General features: G+C 42.6%; 1 protein-coding gene across 1 annotated transcript in view; it reads left to right on the top strand.

Annotated features, from left to right (window-relative positions):
* SLC44A3 (solute carrier family 44 member 3) overlaps positions 1-22117 on the top strand; it is a 110973-nt gene that overhangs the window by 25723 nt on the left and 63133 nt on the right. Inside the window, exons 6-9 of the mRNA XM_036767446.1 lie at positions 3774-3934; positions 6441-6530; positions 8910-9034; positions 16136-16322. Coding sequence (XP_036623341.1) covers positions 3774-3934; positions 6441-6530; positions 8910-9034; positions 16136-16322 — 563 coding nt within the window. The remainder of the gene's footprint in view (positions 1-3773; positions 3935-6440; positions 6531-8909; positions 9035-16135; positions 16323-22117) is intronic.

Here is a 22117-nt window from a genome sequence, read left to right as displayed (position 1 = left end):
CAAAATTAGGGTCTATGGTGGTAGTCCAGGTGTGAAATGATAAGGACCTAAACTAGTGTGGTAGTTTATTAAGTCTGATAGATGGATCTGATGGGACTTGCCAACTAGAGAGACATAAGGGACCAGGACAAGTAAATAACTCTGAAGTTATGAACTGGGAAGTTGGTGATGCCCTCAACAAGAAATAGAGAAGTTTAGAAGAGGAGAGGGTTTTGGGAAAAGATACTGAGTTCACTTTGGGATGTGTTGAGTTTGAGATGCTGATGGGATATCCAGGTTGGAGATGTCTAACAGGCTGTTAGTAATGAAGGACAATAATCTGTATATCATCTGCTTAGAGATGGTAATCCAAGGGGATAGATGAGATTACCATGGTAGAGATTACAGAGAGAGAAAAGAATCATGCCACTGAGAGAAATTTGGAAGACACCTGTGTTTAGTGGAGGAGAAGGAATGAGCAAAGGTAACTTAGAATAAATGGTCAACTAGGGAGGAGGAAAACCAGGAGAAAACAGTGTCCTGGAACACAGAGGAGGAGAAAGTATCCAGTAGGAAGAGGATAGTTGATGATATCGAAAGCAATGGAGAAGTCAAGGAGGATGAGCACTGAGAAAAAGACTTTGGATTTAGCAATTAAGATATCAAGGCCAGTACTGAGCATATCCCCAAGAAGGTCAATGACCGAAAGATTCTATATATAACAGCTCACTTCGTGGTGGCTGAAAATGAAAACAAAATGGGTGCCATCAGTTGAGGAGTGGCCATCATATTGTGGTACATGCATGTAATGGGATTATTTTTCTATAAAAAATTAATATAAGGAATTCAGAGACATGTAGAAAGACTTGTATGATAGGTTGCAAAGAAAGAATAACCATGATAACAATGTATACAATGTATTGATCACGACACTAAAAGGCAGTTAAACACTAATGAATTTTAATGACAGTCCCAGTACTGAAAAACTGACGGTGAAACACATCTCCCTCCCTGCAGTAGACAGGTGGGGAGCTAGAGATGCAGAATTAAGTACACACTATTACATATTGTCACCGTATCAGTTGGTTTTGCTTTGGTGCTTTTCTTTATTTGAAGGAAGGATTCAATTCGTAAGGGCTGAACCATGGTGTAAGAAACAAAAGGCAAATAAAATTTAATGAAAAAAAAAACAAAAAAGAAAAAAGCAAGAGAAATTGTTGTTAACTTTGGAGAGAGCAGTTTCAGTGCTCAGAAACCAAAGGGTTAAGAAGTGGGTATGGAGGAAGTAGAGGAAGCCAGTGTAAACTTCTCTTCCCAGGAATTTGGCACTGAAAGGGAGGAAAGCTACAGGATGGTAGCTAGGCAGTGCCAGGATTGCTGGCAGCAGGAGAAGAAGATATTTACATTAGCAACCATCAACTCTAAACCACTGAGATAATGGGCTGCAGGAGGTTGAAGTTCGGGAGCCAGAGGACAAGGGAGGTACCAGTTGATCTGACCACTTGTTTATCAAAGTGGAGGACCAGACTGAATAGTAATGATGGTCAGGAAGGTCATGTGGAGAAAGAGATTCCTGATCCCCTTCACTTCAGTTTTTTGTTTTGTGTCTCTATCTGGCACATTCCTAGAGATGAGCTAGGGCTGGGTCTAGAGCCAGGAAGCTTAGTGGTAATGAGCAATTGAAAGAGTCATATGTTGAAAACTAATAGTTCCAGGTGGGACTGTTATACTCTCCTCTCCCACTGCAGTCCCAATCCCATTGAGGCAATGGGGCTACAATAACTGCCTCCCTGCTCTTTGCCCCACGGCAGTATAAATAGAGTCCTGGACTTGTAACCAGGAAGAGCCAGGTTCAAATCCCACTTCTGTTAACTTAGAAACCGTGTAGCCATGAGCAAGTTACTTAACTACTCTGCCTCTGTTTCCTTATCTATAGGAGACAACGATACCTTGGAGTGGCCACTTCACAATATTGTTGTAAGGCTCAAATAAGATGGTATATATAAAGTGCTTTATACTCTTTAAGCTATAATATAAATGTCGTTGTTTCTAGGTGGTAACAGCAGACAGTCAGTGCCAAAAGTCGAGTAGTTACTGCCCTCTGCAGATGTCAGCTAGAAGGCCAGAGGGAACTTGTCTGTATTCTTATCTCTGAATCCAAGTAGGAAGACTGGGAAGAGACTGGGAATCTCCTCTGTAACTTCTCTGACCACTGGCCGTACAGACTCTGCTTGGAGGTCCCTAATGAGTGACAACTTGGTCCCTCGCAGACTGCCCATTCCACTCTAGGATGGCTCGGATTGTTAGGAAGTTTTTCTTTATATAAAACCTAGATTGGCTTCTCTACAGCCATTGTTCCTAACTTCTAGTTTTGTCCTCCAGCACCACGCTGAATGTGTGAGAGGCCTCTGGGTACTTGAGAACTGCTGCCTTTGCCTCCATGAGACTTCTCAGGCTAAAATTTCTAATGTCTTCAGCTGAACCTTTTATGACAAAGTGTTCGATCACCTCACCATCTGTCTCATGGCAAGGTCTCCAGTCCCTTCCCTTTCCCTCTTCAGAAGATCAGATAAGGCCAACAATCTTGTTTGTGTTCTCTGATCTATAATCACTATAATTGCATTGCATTCTACCGCCACTCCACCCCTTGCCACTACCACCAAGCTCTTTAGGAAATGTGGTTCTAATCATGGAAACTTGTAGTTGTTGCCTAGATGGGACACAAAGGGCTAGGGCATGTTGGGAAAAGGGTTGGATTTAAAAGCCTGAGTTCAAGTCTCAGATGTGACACCTTGGGCAAGTCAGTAAATCAGTAAGCATTTATTAAACAGCTTCTGTGTGCTGAAGCAGCTAGGTGGCTCGGTGGATAAAGTGCTGGGCCTGGAGTCAGGAAGACCTCAGTTTAAATCTGACCTCAGACACTTACTAGTTGTGGGACCCTGGGCAAATCACTTAACTTCTGCTTGCCTTAATCCACTAGAAAAGGAAATGCCAAACCACCCCAGTATCTTTGCCAAGAAAATCCCATGCACAGTACTGGCATGCTGTGGTCCACAGGGTCATGAAGAGTCAGACACAACAGGACAGCTACACAAGAGCAGTGTGCCAGGCACTGTGCTAAGGCCTAGGGAGACAAAGAAAGTCAAAAGAGAGTCCTGGAAAGTCACTTAACCTCTAAGTGTCCCAGGCAACTCTAAGACAACAGAACAGGTTGTTGTCTGCCTGGGTAAAGGGTGTTTCCTCATGGGGAGCTGACTGCACAAATGAGATCACAGGCAGGTATGTTCCAAAGAGAAAAAAAATATTGTTATTGAAAGATGCCCTTTCCTTCAGTATCAGTTAAAAGTTTCCATCAGCTCACCTGATCTCCATCACATCGAGAACATAAAATGCTCAATACAGCTGAACAAGGTCACCTTGACGGCTTTCATTCACATCTCTGGTGTTTTGGGAATGAGAAATTGGAAATTGGCGGAGGGGCGGGGCAGCTGGTATTGCCATAGTGGGCAGAATGCTGTGCCTGGAGCTAAAATGAACCTGGGCAAGTCACTTAAATTCTGTTTGCCCCAGTTTCCTCGACTGTAAGACGCAGATAGTAATAGCACCTACCTCAGAGTTGTGAGAATCGGATGTGATAATGTTTGTAAAGTGCTTAACACGTAGTGCCTATCACGTAGAAAGTGCTTTATAAATGTTAGTTGTTATTAATAATTGCTATGGCTCTTGTACATGTTTGCATACCAGCTGGAAGGACTTACAGCAGCACTGCTATCCATCCTGTTTTTAATTTTCAGCAAATCTTTCCCTTTGTTCAACCGCTGCATCCCCCAGACCCCTGAGTGCTACTCCAAGTTCGCATCTGTTCTGATCAATGATGTGGACACCCTCCATCGAATCCTAAGCGGAATCATGTCAGGGAGAGACACGGTGCTCGGCCTGTGTATCCTTGCAGTAGGTAATTTTCTTTTTTCACTCCTTTCAGCAAGGGTGTAGTGAAGTCCTGTGAGTCTAGAACTGGGCTGGCTCCGGTCCTGTGTGCATGCTCCCCTCCTGGCTTAGCCAAGTGGAGTTTAGTGCATTCCCTGCGTCCCACTGAGAGAGAAGGTTCTTTGGCTCATTTCGGTTAGCTGTCAGCGCTTGGACCTGCGTTTTTCATGGAAATATTTGAAAAATGTCAAAAATCCTAAAGCCTTAAGTCATAACAATCCAGGGTCCTTCTCAGCAAACATTTACTACATGCCTCCTGCGCTCCCAGCGCTGTGGTAGGTGCTGAGGGAGGTCCAGAATTGACATCAGACGCGACGATGATGGTAGATGACACTTTTATGGCACCTTAGGTTTACAAAGTATGGTCCAGTAAAAGGAACCCTGGATACCTCGGCTCCTTCCCTCTGATACTTACTGCCTGTGAGACCCTGGGCAAATCCCTTCATCTTCCTCACTTTCCTCATCTGTCAAACGAGGGGGTTGGAGGAAGCCTCTGAGGTCCTCTCTGGCTCAAGGTCGACGATCCCGTCTATACCTCATCAGAGCCTTTCAATAACCCCGTGAGGTCGGCACGATCCTTCTCATTTCACAGATGAGGAAAGTATGCCTCAAAGCGGGTTAAGTGACTGATGCAGGTCACGCTGTCAGAAAGTGTCATAGGCAAAGGTCAGCCTCCTAACTCTAAGACTTATCCCTGTGACTGAGTCTCCTACCCTCAAGAGGCGTGTAGTCGGGTAGGGAGAAAAGTCACCCACGTACATAGCTGTAGTTCACAACATTGCATGGGAAGTGTGTTAGAGAGTTACAAAACAAAGTGAAATGAGCAGAACCAGGTGAACACTGTACATAGTCATAGTAACACCATGCACTGATCACCTGTGATTGACTGAGCTCTTTTCAGCAGTGCAGTGATCCAAGGCACTTTCAAAGAACTCCTGGATGATGAAAGATGCTTTCCACGTCCAGAGAAAGAACTGATGGAGTCTGAATGCCAATGGAAGCGTGCTATTTTCACTTTATTTTTTTCGTGATTTTTTTTTCCTTTTGACCTATTTCTACTTTTACAACATAATACAGAAATATGTTTTACACAATTGCACATATATAACCTCTATCAAATTGCTTACCATCTTAGGGAGGAGGGAGGGAGAAAATGTGCAACTCAAAATTTTATTTAAAAAATGAATGTTATGTATAACTTATATTGAATTGCTTGCCTCCTCAATGAGGGAGGGGAGGGAGGAAGGGAGAGAATTTGTAACTCAAAGTTTTAAAAACAAATGTTAAAAATTGTTATTTCCATGTAACTGGGGAAAAATTAATTTAATATTAATATTATTTATTAATTATATTTTATATAATACATTATATAAATAATTTAAATGAATGTTAAAAATTACATGTAATTAAAAAATACTATTTTAAAGAGAGAGAGTTGCTAAACCCACTACTGTATGAAGCTGAAGCAGGATCTTGCTGGCGACATGGGGAGGATGGGATTAGAGGAGGCTCCTTGGAAAAGGTGCCCTTGGTATTGGTCTTTAAAGGATGAGTATGAGTATGACAGAAGAAGCAGACAGGGGGCATTCTAGATATAAGGAAAAGACTGAGCAAGGAAAGCACTATGCATGTATTTTGGCAGATGGGGAGTTGTCCAGATTGACCGGAGACTAGGAGAAAAGAGTGTGGCCAGAGTGACCCCAGACTGGAGAGGGCCTCAACTTCAGGAAGCATGGGTCAGGGGGAAGATGTTCCATTCATTTCAGTAAGCATTTATTAAGGTCCACAGTGTGCCAGGTAACAATATAGGGTGATGGAATACAAAGACAAAAAAGGAAAAAATGTCTGCCTTTCAGGAGTTTACATTTTGCCTTTCATGTTAAATTGGCAAGAAATTGAAGCTAAAATTTCATTTAATCCCCAACTCAGCCTCCATCATCCCTCCATTGTCATATGAGGAGAAAAGAATTCAGAAATGTAGGGTTGCAAGTCAGTCATTTTAGTATTCAGGCAAAATCAGTTTGAGATTTGAAACTCCGTATTTCTGTGTAGTCTCTGTTTGAGGTGCTATGCTAAAGCCCCGGGGACCCAAAGAGAGACATTACATAGACCCTGCTCTCTAGGGTCCAGCAAATCTTACTTGTAATCTTACAATCCAGCAAAATCCTGACATTTCCAAATAATTAGTGGCTCATTGTCCTGAGAAGGTCAGACTTCATGTAGCTAAGAACTCAGCACAGTGCCTGGCACATAGTAGGTGTTTAATAAATGTCTTATTGAGTGATTGATCTCTCTTAACAATGCTGGGCTGTTCTTGTGATCTCCATTTAGCAATGTTCAGACTTCCCCAGAAATTTTACAGGACGCATGAAGCTTCTGGTCCTGGTTCTTCCAAAAGCTACAGTGGGCATCATGTCTATCAGCCCCATTCTCCTCGATGTTGGCATCCATGATTTCTTCTCTTGTTTCTGCAGCCTTGTCTCTGACCATGATGTTCACCTTCCGATTCATCACCAACCTCCTGCTTCATATTTTCATTTCCTTGGTTGTTTTGGGTCTCTTGTGTAAGTATTTCTACATGGCTTGTATTTTTGTTTTCATCAAGATCTGTGATTTCATTGATTCAGGGAACTAGCAACATGAAAATGTCCTCTCCCAACACCTCCTTGACTTAGAGCCTTAGGACCCACCCGGGGCGCTGAGAAGCTAAGCCAGGGTCACACAACCAGTGTGCATCATAAGTGAGACTTGAACCCAGGTCTGTCTAACTCAAAGGCTGGCTCTCTATCCTCTCTACCAAATTCCCTCTGCAAGATGAAATCACATATCTAATCTTCCTCCAGACAGTCCTAAAAATGAACTGACACTTGTGGAGAATTGATTAAAGAGTTGCTTCTGGATTGGTATTTCTGACAGCTGAAATTCAGTCCATTAAGAACAATAGCAACTCACATTTTTATAACATTTTAAGGCTCACAAGGTGCTTAGGACGTGTTATAACAACCCTGAGAGGTAGGTCCCACAGGCATTATTATCCCCATTTTACATCTCAATAAACTGAGCCTGAGTGGACCTTGCATGTGATCAAACAGCTAATAAAGGCTGGGAGTGGGATTTGAACCTGGTTCTTCCTTACATTCCATATGAGGCAGCCAGGTGGCTTGGTCTAGGTCTGGAGTCAGGAAGACCCAAGTTCAAATATGACCCCCCCAGCCGTGTGACCATGGGCAAGTCACTGTAATTGCTGTCTGCCTCAGTTTCCTCAACTGTAAAATGATCATAATAACAGAACAGCATCAGCTTCATAGGCTTGTTGTGAGGATCAAATGAGATAATATTTGTAAAGTACTTAGCACAGTGCCTGGCATGTAGTAGGTGCTATATAAATTCTTGTCCCCATCCCCCTCCGCATCAGTGTATATTCTTAAGTGAGTCAGGATGGTGTATGATGTTTTTCCTCAACTCTGACCTTTCTTCTATGAATTCAGGATTCGTTTCAATAAGACCAGCATTTATTAAGTACCTACTATATACCAGTCACTGCACTGGTTGCTGAGGTTACAAAAACACAAAGATGTCCATGGTATTTGATATGTGCAAGTGACTAAGATGTTATTTAATACTTAGAATTTATACCTGTGTGAACTTGAGCTAGTGGATTACCCTTTAGGGACCTCAGTTTCTACAAGGTGCAGTAATAGAGGAATAGCATCCAGGACAAGGGAAATGATAATCCTTCTGTCCTCTGCCCTGCTTAGGCCACATCTGGAGCACTATGCTTAATTCTGGGGACTACATTGAGGAAGGCTTTTCACAAACAGGAACATATCCAGAAAAAAGCTCTAAGAATGGTGATATAACTAGAACTGTCATACTGAGGGTTAACTGAAGGAACTAGTGTAGAGAAGACTTACAGGGAAGCTGACAGCTGCCTTCAGGTGTTTGAAAGTCAGGTGGAAGAAGTGTCAGGACCATGTACCTCATGGTCCCCAGATGACAGAACCAGGGACAAAAGGCAGAAATATCCAAGAAATAGATTTCACTTTGGTATAAAGGGAAAATTCCTAATAGGGTCTCCAGAAGCAATTGTGATGGGAAAGCAAAAAGCAGTAATAAAAATTACTTTTAAAAGAACAGCTGACCCTATTCTAAATTAGAATGGCTTCTCTTAGGAGGTGGTGAGCTCCCCATCCATCATTCAGTCACTTAGAAATCATCTATTAAGTGCTTAATATGTGCCAGGCACTGTGCTAAGCATTTGGTGATACAAAGAAAGGCAAAAACTCAGTCCCTGACCTCAAGGAACTCGCATTCTAATGGGGGGAGGGAGGGCGAGGGAATCTACAAATAATCTACAGATAACAAATACAAGGTATACGGGAGGTAATTCAAGTGGGAGTTGGCTGACCGCTTGTTGGAGATATCAGGGAGGGGATTAGGACTACTTGATCTCTGCAGTCTGGTCCAAGTCTAAATCTTGTGATTATTCCTTAATTAAGTGGGTGATAACTCTGCCCTCAGCTTATAAGTGAGAAAGTGGGTCTCTGCCTTGCACAGGACATCAAAGGTAGGACTGCTTCTACACTTGGCACTGGGATTCCTGAGCGTGGTGCTCCCCCTTCCCAGTTGACTGGGCTCTATTATGACTCTGGACTACCCTTGGAGACCACCCAGATATTCGCAGCAATTGCAGAGTGGAGCAGAAAGCCTTAAAATCTGGTGTTTTGTAAGTCACTCTCATGACTCATTCCCTTCCCAGCTCCATGAAAAAGTGTGGCTTATCACCTGCAAAGCCTTCTGTGGTTTGGGATCCCTGTACTTGAGAGGCTATCCCAGGGTGGGCAGGAGACGGACTTAGACCCAGCACGTCACAGCTTTGCTGTGGGATCCATATCTTTTAGAATGAGGATTGATTGAGGCCAGACGGTGTTTTGTTTTTCCAGTTGTCTCTGGTGTGTTGTGGTGGCTGTATCATGATTATATCAATGACCTCAGCATCGAACTGGACACAGAAAGGGAAAACATGAAATGTTTACTGGGATTCGCTATTGTCTCCACAGTGATCACGGTAAGAAGTGCTCCTACTCTAGCAGGGCAAGTGACTCAGTCTGTCAACAAATATTTATTAAGTGCTTTCTATACACTGGGCAAAGGTGGCTAGGTGGAGCAGTGGATAGAGTGCTGGGCCTGGAGTCAGGAGTTCAAATCTGGCCTCAGATACTTACTATCTGTGTGACCCTGGGAAAGTCACTTAACCCTGTTTGCCTCATGTAAAATGATCTGGAAAAGAAAATGGAAAACCACTCCAGTATCTTTGCCAAGAAAACCCCAAATGGGGTCACTAAGAGTTGGACATGACTGAAAAATGGCTAAACATACAGGTGCTAGACACTGTGCTAAGCCCGGGTGTGCAAAGAAAGTGCCCTCCCCCCCCCCCAAAAAAACCCTAATCCCAACCCTTAATGATTGTACATTTTAGTGGGAGAGACAGCATGTAAATTACTATGTACATACAAGATATATACAGGGTGTTCCTAAAGTCTAGACACATAAGCAAAAATGCATATTTTCAAGAAATGAAATGAATGAAATTGTCAACATTTATTTAATTGGAATATTAACAAATAACATTTTCAATATGATTTCCATCATTTGTGATGGAAAGGTTGATGCGCTTTGCAAGATTCATGTGAACTCGATGCAGTAACTCCACATTGCCATCAATTTTAGCACATTCCCTCTTTATGTGTTCAATCAAGTGTGTTGCATCTGTGATTTTCATTGAGTACACCTTCTCCTTTAGCATACCCCAGAAAAAGAAGTCAAGGGGGCTAAGGTCTGTTAATATTCCAAATATTTCAAAATATGCATTTTTTCCTATGTGTCCAGACTTTAGGGACACCCTGTATACAGCATAGATGAAAGTAATTTGAAAGCAGAATGCATTAGCATTTATGGGGTCAGGAAAAATCTCTTTCAGAAAGTAGAATTTGAGCTGAATCTTGAAGGAAGCCAGGGAAACTCAAAGGTGAGAGGGCAGAGCATTCCAGACATGGGAGACAGCCAAAACAAAGACATAGAGGTGGGCGTTGGAGGGCTGTGTTCAAGGACAGGACGTGTGGAATAAGTACCCGGACCAATCTCTAGAACTGCCTTTTCAGAAAAACAAAAACAGAAAGGCCACAATTGGCTTTTCACCTCAGAACATGCAGGGGAAAGAGGATGCCTCTTTGCTTCTCTGGGATAAAGGAAAATCTTTCAAGAGGAGGAAGAGAAAACTTCTCTTTTTCTGAAATCCCTCCTGCTCCTTCCCAGGGCACCGATTGATGTTAATTTAGCACTCTGCTGCTTTCATTCCTGTCTGAGCAGACACAAGGTAGTAGCCGAGGCGGGGCGGGGGTGAGGTTACAGCCTCCCGATAATGTGGGGAATGTTTCCTGTTTGGGAAGCCTGGCACCTCCCCCTGGCCAATGAACGTGCTGCTCTCTAGCTAGCGTAACATCTCACGATGCAGTGGGACACACAGACCCCTTTGTTTCCAAACCTGTTGGCTGCTGGGTGGGTGTAGTTTTCAGAGAACCTGCTTTCTCCTCCCCTGTTAGCTCTAGTTAGAAACAGATGAGTGCCAAGTGCCAAGAGAGCAGAAAGAAGCTTTATTCTACCCTGCCCCACCCCCGCTTCTTAAATCCTGAAAAATGTTTCAGTGACTGGTAGGTATTGGGACTGACTGCACCATGGTTCCCTAGGACCCCTTCAAGGGGCCAGAAATTGATTTCAGCTGATCCATAATCCCTCTATCTTTTGACATATGGGATGCTTAACTTTAGGGGTGGGGAGCAGAGAAAGGTATTCCCCGCAAAGGAAGTCATAGAAAAGGAAAAGATGGATTTCTCAAAAGCCAGGCACCTGCTTCTTGGGGTATATCCCTGGCCGTCCTTTAGTCCTTTTACAAGACTTTTTTGCACACAAAATCTCTAAGGACCACCCAACTCCCAGGGCATGTAATCAGTTCTTGGTGCAGAAAATTGTGTAACCTTAGATAAAAGAGGAGGATGCTACAATTGGGTGGGGGAGTCTCTTCTCCTCTCCATGCCTAGGGAAGGTACAGTGGTTGCCATCGAAGAATCCCACTGTGGCGTTCGTTATTTTCACTCTCTTTGCCATCTGCTGCTTTGCACTGTGGTTTTTCTTTTCATTTACTTATTCAACATTTATTGGATATATGCAATATACTTTGCTAGGCATTAGGGAAAAGAAAAGATAGATAAGAAATGATGCTTGCCCTCAAGGAGATTATAGTCTAGCAGGGGCAGTACGATATCTACACAGATTAAATATAATACAAATGAGGATGAACGAATAAAAAGGCATTTATTAAACACCATGTACTGAGCTCTATGCTAAGCACTGGGAACACAGGGAGAAGAGTGAGAGAGTCCCTAATATCAAAGAGATTACGTTCAAATGGAGAAGTAAACACATATCAGAGGGATTCAGAATCTATATAAGTGCCTAAAATGGGTACAGAGGACAATGAAATCAGATGAGGAAGCAGTATAGATAGGTTCCCCCCTCCCACCCTACCAAGATGGTATAATCCTTGAAAGAAGAGAACATGTCCTAGGCTGCTTTCTATCTCCCAAAATACCTAGTAATAATAAGTCAGATTTATTTAGCATTTTAAGATTTGTCTTCATTAATAATACTGGTAGCAATAACCAACCAATAACCAACACATATAGGGGGTGTAAAAGTCTTTGAGGTACTAAAACTCCACCAAAACTTTTGGAATACCTGGTGCAGCTCTTAAAGATTCTTAAGGCATTTTACAGCATATTATTTAATCTTTTTAAATCTCATTTAATCTTTACAACAGCCTCTTTTTATAGATGAGACACCTGAGGTCCACATGGGTTAAATGTCATGCTCAGGGTCACACAGCTGCTAAGCATCTGAGACAGAATTAGAACCCAGGTCTTCCTGGAACTCCTAAGTCCAGTATTTGTTCCACTCTTCCATTCATTTTCCTCACAGCCTTGTGAGGCAGGTAGAGCAAATGTCATTAGACTCATTTACAAATAAGGAAAGCAGATCTCAAAGGATAGATGACTGACCTAAGGTCATACAGCTAGTGAGGAGTGGAGCTGGCACCCATAGTGCTCGGTAATTGTTCATGGTGATCATGCATGGTGATTACATGCCCCCCACAGCTAGGTGCCTTCTGGAATCCCTTCTCCCCTCCACAACAAAGCTACGGACTCAGTGCCAGGGAGCAGTGGTTTTAGTGACGTAGGAGAGGACAGCGGATGGAGAGAAGGAGGAGGGAGGGAGGGAGGGAAATCCAAATCTGATTGATGCTCTACTCCCTCTCATATATACATAACTAGCTCTTGTCTCCACTTAGTGAGAAGAAGAAGAAGGGAAATACTGTCTATTCCCTACTTACTCCATCCTCAACCCTTCCCAAGCCAAAGTCTCGACCCCTCCCCCACTCCACCATGCACCCGCACCAGAATTGCTTCCCAGCCCAGAAGCCAGAATGCTTTGAGGAAGGGGAAATTGAAAAAGCAAAGAGAGAAGAGAAATTAGAAGACATCAAAGGAAAACCAAGTTTATCCACCTCTTTTGGGGGGCCACTGCCACCCTTCCTTTTTCCACATCCCCCCACATTTGTCCAAGGTCATAGGTGATAAGGTATAAGGTGATAAGCTCCTGCACCCAGGTGGTAGCAGTAGCAGAGGAGGAGCGGGGTGTGGTGTTGTGGCATTTACAAGAGGTATTACAAAGATAGAATGACCACACTTGGGTATAGGGAATTGGAGAGAGTGAGGAGTTGAAGAGACACCTAGGATGTGAGCCTGGGGGACTGGAAAGGTGGTGGCACCATCGATAGAAAAGGAAGTTTGGAAGAAAGTAGGGTTTTGGGGAAAATATAATGGGTTAACCTTTGGATATGTTGAGTTTAAGATGTCTACAGGGCAGGCATCTAGGTGGCACAGTGAGGAGAGCACCGGCCCTGGAGTCAGGAGGACCTGAGTTCAAATGTGGCCTCAGACACTTGACACACTTATGAGCTATATGACCTTGGGCATGTCCCTTAACCCCAATTTCCCTGCCTTCCCCCCTCCAAAAAAAAGATATCTATAGGGCATCCAGTTTGAGATGTCCAGTAGACAGTTGGAGATGTGATACTGGGGGTCAGGAGAAAGGATAAGGCTGCATAAGTAGATTGGAGAACTCTCAGCATAGAGATGATGCTTGAATCCATGGGAGCTGATGAGCTCACCAAGTGAAGTAATATAGAAGGAAAAGAGTAGAGGGCTCAAGACAGAGTCTTAGGGGACACCCAGGATTAGCAAGCAAAATCTGGATAAAGATCCAGCAGAGGAGATGGCACACAAAAATATATATTATACATTCAATCAATGTACAAGCATCCATTAAGCACCTACTGTGTCCATGGTACTGGGGATGCAAAGACAAAGAATGAAATAATCCCTTCTCCTAAGGAGCTTATAAAATTGTTGTTAAAAAACAAACGTGGTGTCAGGAGTTTAGAAGAGGGACAGAACATTTATGGCTGGGGGAATCAAAGAAGATTTCTTTTAGATTGCTTTTGAGAAAAACATGTATGTCTGTCTTAATAATTGACAGAGAACTTTATTTTACAGAGTGCTATATATATATATGTATATATATATATATATGAATATGTATTATGTTATTAGAGCTTCACAGTAGTCCTTTAGGAATAGAGGACAATGGGTATTCCAATCCCCATTTTAGAGATAAGGAAGCTGAGACTCAGGGATTGTGAATCATAAGTGGTGACAGTCAGCATGTGTTAGAAGTAGGATTTAAATCCAGATCATCCTGGCTCCATTTGTAGCACTCCATCCAAGCAGTACATCATGCTGTCTCCTTTAAGTAGATATAAAATGGTCACAAGGAAGAGTGGAGTAATATGGTACTCAATGGCAGTTTCATATAGTTTGTGAATATAGAATGACTTTAAAAGACAGATGTCACATTATTCTCTAAAGCTGTCCGCAGAGATTACCCTACCTCAGCTGGCCTGAAGAGTAGAACACAGGGCTCATGGGGCCAAGGGAGCCAAGGGGCTCTCTTTCCTTGGGGGTTAGTTTAGCCCGCCACATTCCATGACCATAGACTCTTACCTGGCTTACCAGTTGGTACTGTTGGTCTCAAGGGAAACCAGGTGAGATAATATGGGTCAAGTTATGCAAATTTCCTATGTCTACTGAGAAAAATACCTGCCGTGTGCCCCCAAATGATGGTCAATAGAATAATATGCCTTCAAGCATCAATAGCTTAAAATTGCCCTAAGACTTTTGGGACACCCTGTATAATAACAATAAAAATGGATTTACAATTAGAAAGTGTTCTGCATGAATGTGACACCCTCTTTGGCCATTCTCAGAGGTGTTGTATATATTGAAGGACAAATGACTCCTGGTTGACTGAGAGGATACTGAGAATGATGCGTTAGGGATGTATTTGAGTTGGCTGCAGAGACATACATATGGAGAGAAGACTTCCGATGAGGTTGTTGAGAGACTTTTGAATAGTCCCAAGGACTCCAGTCTGTCATTCACAAGTAGAGGTATAAGTTCCTTGCAGCAGGTATACAGCATCTCACTCTGTGTTTTCTCAGCCAAACAGAAGTCACATCTCCCACCACATACACAACTCAGGGCTGATCCTCCAGGCGCTGCCCAATGGAGTGTTATATGTGTTGTCTTGGTAACCCTCATAATAATTGTGGGAATAAGGTGGTACAAGTATCATTATCCCATTCTAGAGACAGGTTACTTGCGGAAGATTCAGAGATGTTGTGATTTGCTCAAGACCACCTAAATAAGTGGTGGAAGCTGCATGTGGTCCCAGAACTGCTGACTTTATAGCTAATGTTCTTTCCTCCTGCTCCATACTGCCTCCCACAAGATGGATCATGAAATATATACATTGCAGGCTCATAGATTTATCTCTGGAAGGGAACTTAGCATGTCATCTAGTCCAAACTTCATATAATAGATCGATCAGCATTTATTAAATACCTCCTGTGTGCTATATGAGGAAACTGAGGCACACACAGGTTGGATAACTTTCCCAAGGTCAGACATCTACTAAGCCACAAAACTAGAATGCAAAACCTTTGATTCTGTATGCAGTGTTCTTTGTAGCCTCTTGCTTGGGAGAACAGCCACCCACACCCCTTCAGTTCAGAGTGAGAAACTCACTTTATTCCATAAAAGATCACCCCATTTTGCTCCATTTACAACTTACCTCCAAATAAAAGACAAATGTAATAGTGCATTATTGCACTATTCTTTACTTTCTCGTTCCTTGGCATCTCATCTCCCCTTTCCCTTCCTTCCATCCACCGGCCTTTATTGGGCACCCTATGCACGATGACCATGAATAGTAAGTACTGTGGAAGAGATGTGATAGAAATAAAAGGTGAATGCCCTGCCTAAGAAAGCTCATAATAATTCACTCTGTGGTTTTATCTTACTGCCCCCCTCCCTTTCCATTGGGCACAGAATTTATCAGTTAATGTGAAAAGAGTAAGTAGAGCTTAGTCAATAAGCATTAAGTGCCTACTATGTGCCAGATGCTGTGCTCAGTGCTAGGAGTACAGAAAGGCAAAAGACTCCCAGCCCTCCCCCAAATTAATGGGGGAGAGAACAAGTAAATATATGTAGAAACAAGCTGTATGCAGGAAACATAGGGAGTAATAAAGGGAAGGCATTAGAATTCAGGGAGTGTGGGAAAGGCTTCCTGGAGAAAATGTAATTTTAATTGGGATTTAAAGGAAGCCAGAGTAGATGGAGCTGAGGGGGGGAGAGCATTCCAGGTATGGGGGACAGCCAGAAAAAATACGCAAAGCTGAGAAATATGGAGTGTGTCTTTCATGGAACGTCAAAGAGGCCCTTGTCATAGGCTCAAAGAGCACGTTGTAGGGAGGAAGGTGGAAGAAGACTGGAAAGGTAGGAGGGGGTAGGTCATGAAGGGCTTTGAATGTCGAACAAAGGAATGAGCTGTTTTCTGAGAATTCAGTAGATTTTAAGTTTCTCAAAACCAAAAAAACCTGTACAATTCTCCAGGAATTTTAAAAAGAATTTGCTAATAGCTTTTTCCTTAACAGGTGGTTCTGCTCATACTGATTTTTGTTCTCAGAGAGAGGATCCAGTTGACGGTAGACCTTTTCCAAGTAACAAGTAAAACTATCAGAAGCTCCCCTTTCCTGCTTCTCCAGCCACTTTGGACGTTTTTAATTCTCATTTTCTTCTGGGTGCTGTGGGTTGCTGTCCTGCTGAGTTTAGGCACTGCAGGTAAGTGGCCAGGTATTTTCTGTCATCTCTCATTCTCAACTAGAAGAAAGCACACCTTCACTTAAAAGTAATATTTATTTCAAGGGGTGGGCTCATTCTCTTGTTGTAAGAGGAAGTGACACCATGGCAAGGAGCTGCTGATGAAGATGGACTAGGGGAGTGTCAGGACTTTGCCATGGAAGAAACCTAGGAGTGCTGCCTACCTCTTGTAGAATTGTGATTTTGTTTATTGGGTGTTGTACTATCTGATTATTATTTGATTTTGTAGGAAGTAACAGCACAGCTTTTGAAAAAAAAAGCCCAGGGGCAGCTAAGTTGTACAGTGGATAGAGAACTGGCCCTGGAGTCAGAAGGACCTGAGTGTAAATCCAGCTTCAGACACTTGACACTTACTAGTTGTGTGACCCCAGACAAGTCACTTGACCCCAGACAAGTCACTTAACCCCGATTGCCTCTCCCCTCCCCCAAAGCATGTATATATGCATGTATATACATGCACACATATATACAACATATACACACGTGTGCGTATCCACAAAACTGGCAACACAATAGCCATTGACCTGAAAAACCTGTAATAGCAATCAATATAATATAAACGTATACATATATGTATATTTAAAGAATTACCGCTTCATGATCATTCTGTAGGGACTCACAGAATTTTAGAAATTATTATAATATTTAAAAAGATGCTCTGCCTAGAAATAATACTAGCCAATGTCTTTAAATTGAACCCTGACTCAACTTGGTAAACCAGTTGATATTAGAGAGAGAGAGAGAAACCAGAATAACAATAATATTTATTATAATTATAAACACTCATTATGCATTAAGGTTTAAAAGTCACTTTATACACATTATCTTACTGGATCCTCACAACAACCCTAGAGGCTATTATTTTCCTCATTTGACAGGTGACAAAACTGAGGCTGAATGAGATAAGTGACTAATCTCAGATGACTCAACTGGTAAATGTCCGAGGCAGGTTTTGAACTCCGGTGTTTGTGAAAGTCATTTAATCTCTCTCTGTGGCTCAGGCAACTCTCTACGACTGTGAATTGAGAAAAGGTGCCAACCTACAGTTATAGAGATTTTCCTCTCTGGGAGTTCTGTGTGCCAAGAAAACACCTATTTGACATCTTACCCCCTCCATTGCCCCCAATTTAAAAAGCAAAACCAAGAAGTAGGTGGCCGAAATTGAAAGCTGAATGGGCATAGAAGCTCAAGTGCATGAATCCCAAAAGCTTAAATCTGTTCACTCTGTCTAGTCTAAATAGTGGGCAGAAAGAATCCTCAGTTGTCTTGCCAAGTGAAACTGTATTTATGGTTTATTTTTATATTTATTTATATTGTTATATTATTTTATATTTATATTTATTTTCTATATTTATCTGTTTGGTTTGACAAGGACCCAGGATAAAGTTATATAATATTTTTAGACCTGGAAGGGACCTTAGAGGCCATTGAGTCCGACCCTTTCATTTTACAGACAAGGAAACTGAGACAGAGAGAAGTGACTTAAGTCTTCCAGGCTCTGCCTTAAACTGAGGGAACCTGGCTTTTCAAGTCAGTGTCCAGGTGATAAGACAATAGCAGATGTCGCACCAACCAGGCTAATGACCCTTCTGTATGTTTTAAGCAAGTCCATTTCATCTTCTCTTTGGCTCTGGCTTAGATACATCATGAAGATGACCAAGGTGTTTATGCCCCATTGTGGTGACACTGTTGGCTGAAGTTGATTCTAATAGAAACAAAACAAAGCTGGCCTAGGGCTAGGAAGATGAGTAGGTTTTGCAGTCCAGGTAGCAGAGCTAAAAGATTGGCTGTCTACCATGAGGAGTGAGGGGGGACAAGCTGGGACACCCCCAGTGGGTGACGAGCCTTCCTTTATCCATCCCTAGTCTTTGACAATCCCCTCTTGACAACAACCATCTGTGGTGCAGCTCCTCTTGTTGCCAGGATCTCCAGTTCTGGGTCTTAGTCATTCTCTTCTCACTGGATCCTGTTTGAGTTTTCTGTCTTTGAAACAGATAGACTTTACTCACTGTCTAGAAATATTTCTTGTCAGAAGATCTGCAAACTCAGTCAATCAAAAGACCTTCATAAAGTGCCTGGTACGTATCAGGCACTGTTCTAGGTTCTAGGCATCTCAATACAAAAAAAGAACCAATCCCTGCTTTCAAGGAGTTTACATTCTATAGAAGGAGATGAGAGAGAGACAGATATTGGATATGTGATTTCGTTGGCACAGGGAGCTTCAGGGAGAAGGAAGTCCCTCTGCCAGTGCAAGTTGGCACCTTCTCTGCTATTTACGTTCTTATGGAGTTACCCAGAGCACTAAGAGGTTAAGTGACTTGCCCGGGATATGATGAGTCAGATGTAAGATTTGAATCCGGGTCTTCCTGGTGGTGGTGGTGGTAATAATAATAATAATTAACAATGGTAACAGCATTTCTGTGGTACATTAAGCTTTGCAAAGAGCTTTTCAAATATTACCTCATTTTATTGTCACAATAACTTTTAGAGGTAGGTGCTGTCATTATCCCTATTATAAGATAAGAGTATCCACCTCCCTAGGTTGTAATGAATATTAAATGAGATAAAGAGATGCAGAAACTGAGAGAGAACTTAAGTGATTTACCCAGGGTCACATAGCTAGTAAGTATCTGTGGCAGGATTCGAACTCAAGTCTTCCTGACTCCAGGTCCAGTGTTCTATCTGTTGCACCACCTAGGCTAGCACTCTATCCACTAGGTGATATTTTAAATATATATAGAATAAATGCCCTCCCCTGACCCCCAATGAGGTAAATAAATACAAAGTACTTGGTGGGAAGGAAGCATTAGCAATTGGGAGGATCAGGAGGCTTCATGTAGAAGGCAGAGTTTGAGCTGAACCTTGAAGAGAAGGATTCTAAGAGGTGGAAATGAGGACTGAATGTATTTCAGGCATGGGGGACAGCCAATGCAAAGGAACAGAGAGAAAACCAGTTTGGCCAGACCATAGCATATCAGAGTGAGGGTTAATGTATAATGAGTCAGAAATGAGATGTTAAGGCAAAATAGAAGAAAAGATGTATTAAGGGCTCAAGGAATGTTTTCTGAAACTGCTAAAGCATTTATAGCTGAGCCAGAATAACCCAGAGATGTTCCTGAGGAAACACAAGCCTTCCTTTCATATCAAAATAAAATACCAGGTAGTCCTTAAACTTCAAGACACAGTTACCACTTCTGAGAGTCCCTCTGTGTATACTAGATGGCCTCGATGGTGTTGAATCAGTTCTTTTTCAATTCTGAGTGTCAGTCAGTGACATCACAGGATCACAGATTCAGAGTTGGAAGGGAGATTATAGAGGTCATCTATGCCAACCCATTCATTTTGGGCACCCAGAGAGATTAAGTGACTTAGCTATGGCCACAAACATAGTATGTGAGTGCTGAGCCAAGATTCATGAAACCACAGCGTCCCAGAGTTGAAGGAACTGCAGAGAGCGTCTAGTCCAACTCATACCCAAACAGAAATCCCTTCTGCATCATCAAGGACAAGTGGTCATTCAGCTTTTACCTCCAGAGCTGGTAATCATCACCTCCAGAGTGAGTTTATTTTCCTGTGGATTGCACCAGTTGTTTAGTTGTTCCTTATATCAAGCCTAAATCTGCCTCTCTCTATTGCCCACCTATAACAATAGCTCATCCCTCTGGGGCCAAGTAAATCAAATCCAGCCCTTCTTCCATAGGTTAGCTTTTCAAATAACTGAAGAGAGCTCCTATGTCTCCCCCAGGTCTCCTCTTCTCCTCATCACTACCCTCTGTCTCTCTGATTGGAGAGTGGAGCCATGAACTCCAAACCTCCCTTTAAGGAGAGCTAAGCTCAGAAATCTCATTTTTCACCCAGCTGCACCACTTTGGGACTTCTCTGGCTGACTTCACCATACCTCCAGGTTGAGTACTCTCCCCACCCACTTCAGCTTCCTTTTCTGTTTTGTCTTCCACTATTAGATTATAAGCTTCTTGAGGGCAGGGATTATCTTTCTTTATTTGTATTTGTGTCCCTAGTGCTTGGTACAGTGCCTGACACATAGTAGGCACTTAATAAATGTTCATCGATTTTTGATGCCAAGCTAAACATACTCACTTCCACTGATCTCAGATGACATGATCTTGAGTCCCCTCATCATCCTGATTTTCCTCCTTTGGATGGATGTTCTCCAGCTTATCAACATTCTTGCTAAAATTTTGGTACCCAAAACTGAGCCAAGACTCTAGACGTGATGCCTCGTGTTCTAGTTTTACCGTTTTATGTGAATTTTCAGTCTCCCCAAATAGAGCTTGGTCTTGTTGACCATTGGGACCATGCCTTGCAATTCTAGTCTCAAGCTCAGTGCTTTATAACCGTGATATCTTCTGTCAGAATGGGCTAACTGGCTGAGGATAACACTACCACCTTTTCTGTGATTTACTTGAGCCTGAGCTAGCAAGCAGGCAGTAATTTTTGTGTAATTAGCTGTGTCATTAGCATATGGTAAGACTCGGTGAGGGTTTGTTGATGATGCTACCAAATGATAATCCCCAACCCTAACAAGAAGCAGGGTTCATTGGCCAAGATCCTAGTTGACATGGCTAATAGATCTCTACGCTTGGAGTCAGGAAGACCTGAGTTTGAATCCTACCCCCAATGCTTACTTATTAGATGTGTGACCCTCGGCAAGTCACTTGACTTTTCTGTGCTTTGGTGGTCTCATCTGTGAAAGAAGCTGCTGAACTTCTAGCCTCTAGCTTTTAGAGTCCATTCCAACCATAAATACATGATCCTGTAAACGTGGTGAATAATCTAACATAGACTTCTTGTCTTAGCTGACTTTCTTTTGAACCAGGGCTTGGGGAGGGTAGCTCCTGAGTCATATGTGGTCTCTTAGCCAAAGTAAATGAATCTGTCCGTACCTATGTGTTTATTCTTCTCCTAACCCCTAAGATTCCCTATGCCCCATAAAGCACTAGCTCTGGAAACTATGGAGCTCAGGCTTAGAGAGAGGAAGTGGGAAATATGCATTTGTTAAGTGCCTCCTATGTGCCAGGCATTGTGCTAAGCACTTTCCGCCGTCATCACATGCACAGCTTGTTGACATTAGGACGCTCCACTTGCATCTTCTCTCTTTAGCCATCACCACTGTCTAGCATCCATATCCTCCCCAGCTGCTGTGCTTATCTCCTCTTCCTATTTCTGTTCCATCCTCTCCCACATTTTATCCTCTCAGGGCCAGGCTCTTCTGAGCTATTTCTTTTGGGACCTATGATTTTATTGGTTCAGTGAGTAAATTCCCTTCACTAATGCAAATTAGCACCAGCTTCCTGGAATCAAGAAGACCTGAGTTCAAATCCAGGCTCAGATACTTACTAGCTGTGTGAACGTGCACAACTCAACCTCCAATTGCCTTAATCTACTAGAGAAGGAAATAGCAAACCACTCCAGTTATCTTTGCTAAGAAAACCCCATGGACAGTGTGGTCCATGGGGATCGTGAAGACTAGGTCAATTAGACAAGAAAAACACCACCAGCCATATAACTGAAAGTCCTAGAGAATTGTCTGGGGCACTGAGAAGTTAGGTGATTTGCCCTGGGTCTCAACCAGCACACATCAGAGGCAGGACTTGAACTCGGGTCTTTCCAACTCTGAGGATCACTCTCTTTCCTTGTCTTACATGGTAACAATTAGCTAGTTTGGAAAATTTGTACTAATGTGTTAATGGGGAAAGGCCATAGATGTACAATGAGGAAAACAATTTTCGTGGTGA

Source organism: Trichosurus vulpecula, chromosome 7, assembly GCF_011100635.1.
Source record: "Trichosurus vulpecula isolate mTriVul1 chromosome 7, mTriVul1.pri, whole genome shotgun sequence".
NCBI lineage: Eukaryota > Metazoa > Chordata > Mammalia > Diprotodontia > Phalangeridae > Trichosurus > Trichosurus vulpecula.
The sequence above is the reverse complement of the archived record's forward strand: the minus strand, read 5'-3'. Positions and strand labels throughout refer to the sequence as shown.